General features: G+C 38.5%; 1 protein-coding gene across 1 annotated transcript in view; it reads right to left on the bottom strand.

Annotated features, from left to right (window-relative positions):
* The window catches only part of LOC127857398 (putative nuclease HARBI1), a 21825-nt gene extending 15507 nt beyond the window's left edge, over positions 1-6318 (bottom strand). Inside the window, exon 1 of the mRNA XM_052393794.1 lies at positions 6246-6318. Coding sequence (XP_052249754.1) covers positions 6246-6318 — 73 coding nt within the window. The remainder of the gene's footprint in view (positions 1-6245) is intronic.
* Between the last annotated feature and the right edge of the window lie 730 nt (positions 6319-7048).

The raw sequence follows: 7048 nt of genomic DNA, 5'->3' as shown, positions 1-7048 counted from the left end.
ACCGTATATACCCTATTATGCACTGTTTATCATGCAATTAAGACGGGTATTGGTTTAAATATTCATACGGCCTTCTGCTGAGTTTGTTGTTCAAGCGGCATGCTCCAGTGACCATTCAAGATGTTCTTCATACGGCCTACAGCTGAGTTTCTTGTTCAAGCGTCATGCTCAAGTGACCTTTCAAGACGTTCTTCATACGGAACACTGATGAGATTCTTGTTCAAGCGTCATGCTCCAGTGACCATTCAAGACGTTCTTCATACGGAGTACTTATGAGAATTATGTTCAAGCGTCCTGCTCCAGTGACCATTCAAGACGTTCTTCATACGGAATACTTCTGGGTTTCTTGAACAAGCGGCCTGCTCCAGTGACTATTCAAGACGTTCTCCATACAGCCCACTGCTGAGTTTCTCGTTCAGGCGTCATACTCCAGTGACCATTCAAGACATTCTTCATATGGCCTACTGCTGAGTTTCTTCAACAAGCGTCAAGCTCCAGTGATCATTCAAGACGTTTTTCATACGGAGTACTTCTGAGTTTCTTGTTTAAGCTTCCTGCTCCATTGACCATTCAAGACGCTCTTCATATGGCCTACAATTGAGTTTATTGTTCAAGCGTCCTGCTCCATTGACAATTCAAGACGTTCTTCATACGGCCCACTGCTGAGTTTCTTGTTAAAGTTTCATGCTCCAGTGACCATTCAATACGTTTTTCATACGGCTAACTTCTGAGTTTCTTGTTCAAGCGTCCTGCTCCAGTGACTATACACGACGTTCTTCACACGGCTAACTTCCGAGTTTCTTGTTCAAGCGTCCTGCTCCAGTGACCATACACGACGTTCTTCACACGGCTAACTTCTAATTTTCTTGTTCAAGCGTCCTACTCCAGTGACCATTCAAGACGTTCTTCACACAGCTAACTTCTGAGTTTCTTGTTCAAGCGTCCTGCTCCAGTGACCATTGAAGAAACTTCTTTATACTGCCTTCTGCTGAATTTCTTGTTCAAGCGTCATGTTCAAGTGATCATTCAAGACGTTCTTCATACGGAGTACTGCTGAGTTTCTTGTTCAAGCTCCCTGCTCCAGTGACCATTCAATACGTTCTTCATACGGGGTACTTTGAGTTTCTTGTTCAAGCGTCATGCTCCAGTGATCATTCAAGACGTTTTTTCATACGGCCTACTACTGAGTTTCTTGTCCAAGCGTCTTGGTCCAGTGACCATTCATGACGTTCTTCATACGGAGTATTTCTGAATTTCTTTATCTAGCGCCATGCTCCAGTTATCATTCAAAACGTTTTTCATACGGCCTACTGCTGGATTTCTTGTTCAAGCGTCCTGCTCCAGTGACCATTCAAGACGTTTTTCATACGGCCTACTACAGAGTTTCTTGTTCAATCGTCATTCTCTATTGATCATTTAAGACGTTCTTCACACGGCTAAATTCTGATTTTCTTTTTTTTTTGTTCAATCGTTTTGCTCCAATGACCATTCAGACATTCTTCATACCGAGTACTGCTGTGTGTCTTGTTCAAGAGTCCTGCACCAGTGACCATTCAAGACGTTCTTCATACCGAGTACTTCTGACTTTCTTGTTCAAGCGTCATGCTCCAGTAACCATTCAAGACGTTCTCCATACGGAGAACTGCTGAGTTTCTTGTTCAAGCGTTATGCTCCAATGACCATTTAAGAAATGTTCTTCATACGGCCGACTGCTGAGCGTCTTATTCATGCGTTCTGCTCTAATGACAACAAGACGTTCTTAAAGGGGCCTTTTCACAGATTTTGGCATATTTTGAAGTTTGTCATTAAATGTTTTATATTGATAAATGTAAACATTGGATCTTAAAAGCTATAGTAAAAAATCAAGAAAAAAATTAAAACAAGGAAAAAAAAGTAGCCGGTTCCAAGGCTCGAACCAGTGACCCCCGGAGTCCTGGAGTTAGTCTGAAGTAAAAACGCATTAGCCCACTCGACTATTCCGCCGAGTAAACACAGAATAAGTATTTTATAACTTATATAAGCAATCTTCGTAGTTTCGTAAATTTAAACGACAACAACAGAACTCTCCAAATTATTCAATCGTTTCGCGTTGCAACGCTTTATAATGTTTAGGTTTTCAAATCGTCAAAAGATACATATAATGGCTATATTGGACTATGGTTAATGTTCAGTAATACTGTTTCCTCACAAATATCATAACTAAAACGAGAATGTGCGAATCTGAAACAACTTTTTTCAATTTTGTCAATTTACCAAACCGTGAAAAGATCCCTTTAATACGGCCTACTGCTGAATTTATCGTTCAAGCCTTCTTCTCTAGTGAACATTCAAGACAATTTAACATAATATGTACAAGTATTATTGGTCTCTAGTTTTCAAAATATTAACTTAAGGTATGTCACCTTCTGGACAGAATGTAACAAATACTTGCGTTTGCGTAAAAATGTATCACCCACGTTGAAATACCTAATTGACATATGTAACAACTAAAGTAATACTGTGTTGCCAATATACCTTATGCAATTCTGCATTGAAGTCTTAAATGCTCGGACTGTTTAAGACGAAAGTCATTCACAATAAACTTCATAGACACTTACAATATTGCTGGTGCAACTAGGTGGGTATTGAGATCATTAAGGTGTAAAACTGTATAATATCTTGCAGCTTTGCACAGTTTCTTTGCCATCAACACAAATTAGCGGTGAATTATTCCTTATATCACCATGGTCACTGAAACAAGAAGGGGGATAACTTTCGTTTCCTACTAATATACATAACAAGAAGTTATCTTTCTGTGGGCGCGAGCAGTTTTAATTATAAACTTGTATAAGTAATAATTTAAAAAATACGTTTTTGATAAAAACAGAAAAAAACCACTGGGAGTGTAATAGTACTTCGTATAAATGAGGACTAGCAATATTTTTAAAAAGTAAAGAAATTTTGTTAACAAAATTATAGGCTGAAAAAAAGTATTTCTTAATATTTCGCAAAAACAATGTTGTTCTATTTGAATAATAATTACGCATAAGATGCATCAGTCTGCGATCCAAATATGGCAACTTAGAGAGTAAATAATAACATGACTGTTACAATTTGCATTTGACATACATTTAATGAATTAAAATGCCTTGTATGACGATAATTTTCTATTAAATGAATTGTCTTGTACAAGTCATGCTCATTCATTAACTACTTCAAGTCCATTTAAAGGGTGTATTATGTAGTTTTGTGCTATGAAATTTGTAATTATTTTCCGATTTATTATTATTTATTTTTGGTATCTAGCTGAATGGCATCCGTCGCCATGTGTCGTTTGTCGAACGTAATTAGTCGTCAGTCGACAGTCGTCAGTCGTCAACAATTTGCTTTCAACCACGTTTACTACTTAATTTCTAGGCTTTTATCTTGACTCTTTTTAAGGTTTTTAAACGATATGTTCCGTTATATATGTATGTTACCATCACACAAAAAGTTAAAAATAGTGGGAATATAAATAATATTAATGATCGAATTAAAATATTTAGGATGTAACTTATTTACTTATTTTAGTAGTCCTCTGCAAAAACTATTCAATTCATGTCACTGCTGCTGCTGCATCTGCTTCTGCTGCTGCTGCTGCTGCTTATAATGATGCTGCTGCTGCTTATAATGATGATGATGATGATGATGATGTTGTTGATGATGATGATGATGATGATGATGATGATGATGATGATGATGATGATGATGATGATGATGATGATGATGATGATGATGATGATGAAGATGAAGATGATGATGATGATGATGATGATGATGATGATGATGATGATGATGATGATGATGATGATGATGATGATGATGATGATGATGATGATAAAACGATCGGAGAATCGGTCGATGAAGAAAACTAAATCGACGACGATCCGTCTTCCGCATGGCATCATACTATGGGCGTACTGAAAAAATACTCAAGTACACGGCTGAACTCTTTTTCTCTGATATTATTGGATTTCACGTGAGTTTAATGGCCAACAAAGTGCGTCTTTCGTCTGTATCCAGTTTGAACAAAACTTAAAACTTGAGCCGCGTCGCGCAAAAATGAGTATTATGTCATATGCATTCGCGGAGTCTGGTCAGGGGCTTCCATGTTCGCTGTAAAGTCACACAGGGTTTCGTGGTCTCTTTAGTGGTCAAGGCAGCTCGTGACCAGAATGCGAGCTTTTTTTTCCAGATCTACGCTTATGATTTATCACATTTTCAAAAAAAAAGCAGCTTATTTGTGAAATTATCAGTCAAGACTTCTCGCATGATTAAGTAGGGAAATAACGGTATGTCCAGTATTGTTTCAGTGAAAGTTCGGCGAAAGAAGGACGCTTCTGCTAATCGAAGTTGAACTAAAAAGCTTTTTATTTGTTTCATTAAAGTCTGTCTGTCTGTCTGTCTGTCTGTCTGTCTGTCTGTCTGTCTGTCTGTCTGTCTGCATGTTTGTCTGTCTGTCTATCTGTCTGTCTATCTGTCTGTCTGTCTGTCTGTCTGTCTGTCTGTCTGTCTGTCTGTCTGTCTGTCTGTCTGTCTGTCTGTCTGTCTGTCTGTCTGTCTGTCTGTCTGTCTGTCTGTCAGTCCGTCCGTCCTTCCGTCCGTCAGTCTGTCTGTCTGTTTGTCTGTCTGTCTGTCTGTCTGTCTGTCTGTCTGTCTGTCTGTCTGTCTGTCTGTCTGTCTGTCTGTCTGTCTGTCTGTCTGTCTGTCTGTCTGTCTGTCTGTCTGTCTGTCTGTCTGTCTGTCTGTCTGTCTGTCTGTCTGTCTGTCTGTCTGTTTGTATGTATGAATGTATGTATGTATGTCTGCTTTCCAATCTACTCGCCCGCCCGCCCACCCGCCCGTCCTGCCGTCCGTCCATCCGTCTGTTTGTCTGGCTGACTCACTGACTATCTGACTGTCGGTCTTTGAAAATTCAATGTCATTAACATATTTTTTATCATATTAAATAGCATTAAAATCATGTCAACGTATGCAGCATTTCATAAAATTGGTATTGCACGTGGAAAAATTGGTATTGCTATAATTTTGCAACTGCTTCATATAGAATAATGAATATTGTGCAAAAACACAGTCTTTACAATATTTGTTATCCATATAATCAACGATTTCAATGCATTATATACTGTGAAACCGTTAACGAGTGTTTTAAACAACGAAGGTACGGGTTTTTATGTATATGTACAAAAATAGTAGATGCAGTTAAAACCAAACAACCAAAAACATATCAATATGTTCTTTATTAATTTGTAATAAAAGCGCAGAATATATTTCAGTCAGGTGTTGATCACACATCGTCTTATTTTAATTGCGTTTAATAGTATTGGCTTTAATCCGGATTCGCCGCGTGTTGGCTGTATAATCTGCAACACCCCTGAAAAACACAATACACACAATGGGTAAAAAAGTTGTTAACAATAAGCGCTAATCAACACTATTCTACCAAAACGAAGTCGACGCATTCGATACAGCCTTATTGCATTCGCGTTTTTCAGGAAATGTCAGTTGTCAGTACACTGTATAATGTACACCCCTTTGTGTCAAAACCGGATTTAACTTGAGTGTGAATAGTCGACTGTTTCATGTTCATTGTATCAAAACCATCCGGGTATCTGTACTATAAGTATACCAGTCTACAAACAAGGTGGGTATATGGGTATTCGGACGTTCAAAAACTTGACCTACGCTTTAGCGTTCATGTCGTCGAACGCATTTAGCAAAATAACTCGTTTTTTTTTCACTATTTCTTTACTTGCAAAAAATACTAGTGGCTTATAACTTACAATGCAATCCTTTTTGCGAGTGTGCGAGTGTTAATTTCGAGCCCTGTGTATATGCGTGGATTACGCTGGATTTAAATGCCTCATGCCTACGGTAATTCAGTCTTATTTGTTTCAAATATGTGACATGATTGTTCGTTAGGATCTTGAATTCGTCCATCGGTCAAAGGACGAAAAAGACGAAAATTAAAGTCTGACGAATAATAATGGTTTCACAGTATTGTATGTGTGCTTCTTCTGTGCCTAGTTACTTGCACGAACCGGCCTACTTAAAAAATATGAAATTTATTGACAAATGATAACGATATATAGAAAGTCACGACTTGCTAGATATGTTTAGTTCATGAACGTATATACCAGTTATATTCAGGTTGATTTCGTTCCTCTTCCCGCCCTAGTGTACTCGGTTGGTCGCCATAAAAGTTCTTATTCTGAAGAAAGCGGTACTGGTGCCATCCTTGGTCAGGGTTGCTCCTACGTTAGTGAAGCTGGTCACCTCTTCAAGCTTCTCGCCGTTCATAGTAATGTCTTCATTGGTGTTGTTTGTGCTCTTCGCAATTATTTTCGACGTCTCCGTGTTGAACTCCGTCCCGTTTGTTTTTATTCTTTCAGAAAGTATATTGATGATTAATTAGATGTATCTGCAGTTGGTGCACATATGGACATGGCGATGCGGATGCCTTGGAGCGTCTTCTGCAGTATCGTTCAAAAGAACAGAATACAAAAGACGCGAATCGCAGATATCCATTAAGGACGCCGACTGATGTCTTAGGAAATCACCTATATGTCCATTGCAAAGTACGCCGTCCCTGAAGATGTCTGCACACGGAAATTTTCTTGTGTTCGCTCTGGCAAGTCATTTAGGTCGTCTGCTTCAACCTTGGCGCCTTCAGTCGCCTTGGAGAAACGGGATTTATTTAGTTTGGACATTGACCAAGATGCGCTCTAGCTCTTTATATAATTGTTAAATCCCTCGTCTTTGTATTGTTATATCGGTGGTAGACATGGGTGATGGTGTTGTTGTGATGTCTTGCTGATATGCGAATGTTTATACAGGGTACAGAGGTGGAACTGGTTACGCTGTTGCCTACATCCTTCCTTGCGTTAAAAACAATCGCGTGGTGATGATATTTAGAATCATCCTAGCTGAGCCATGTTTGTGTCTTTATAACAACCATATAGCGATTTAGTACTATTACAAAGGCGAAGTTTGAATAAAATATAATAGCTTGATTGTTTTAATCTGTAAT

The sequence above is a fragment of the Dreissena polymorpha genome, chromosome 14, assembly GCF_020536995.1.
Source record: "Dreissena polymorpha isolate Duluth1 chromosome 14, UMN_Dpol_1.0, whole genome shotgun sequence".
NCBI classification, from domain to species: Eukaryota; Metazoa; Mollusca; class Bivalvia; order Myida; family Dreissenidae; genus Dreissena; species Dreissena polymorpha.
The sequence above is the reverse complement of the archived record's forward strand: the minus strand, read 5'-3'. Positions and strand labels throughout refer to the sequence as shown.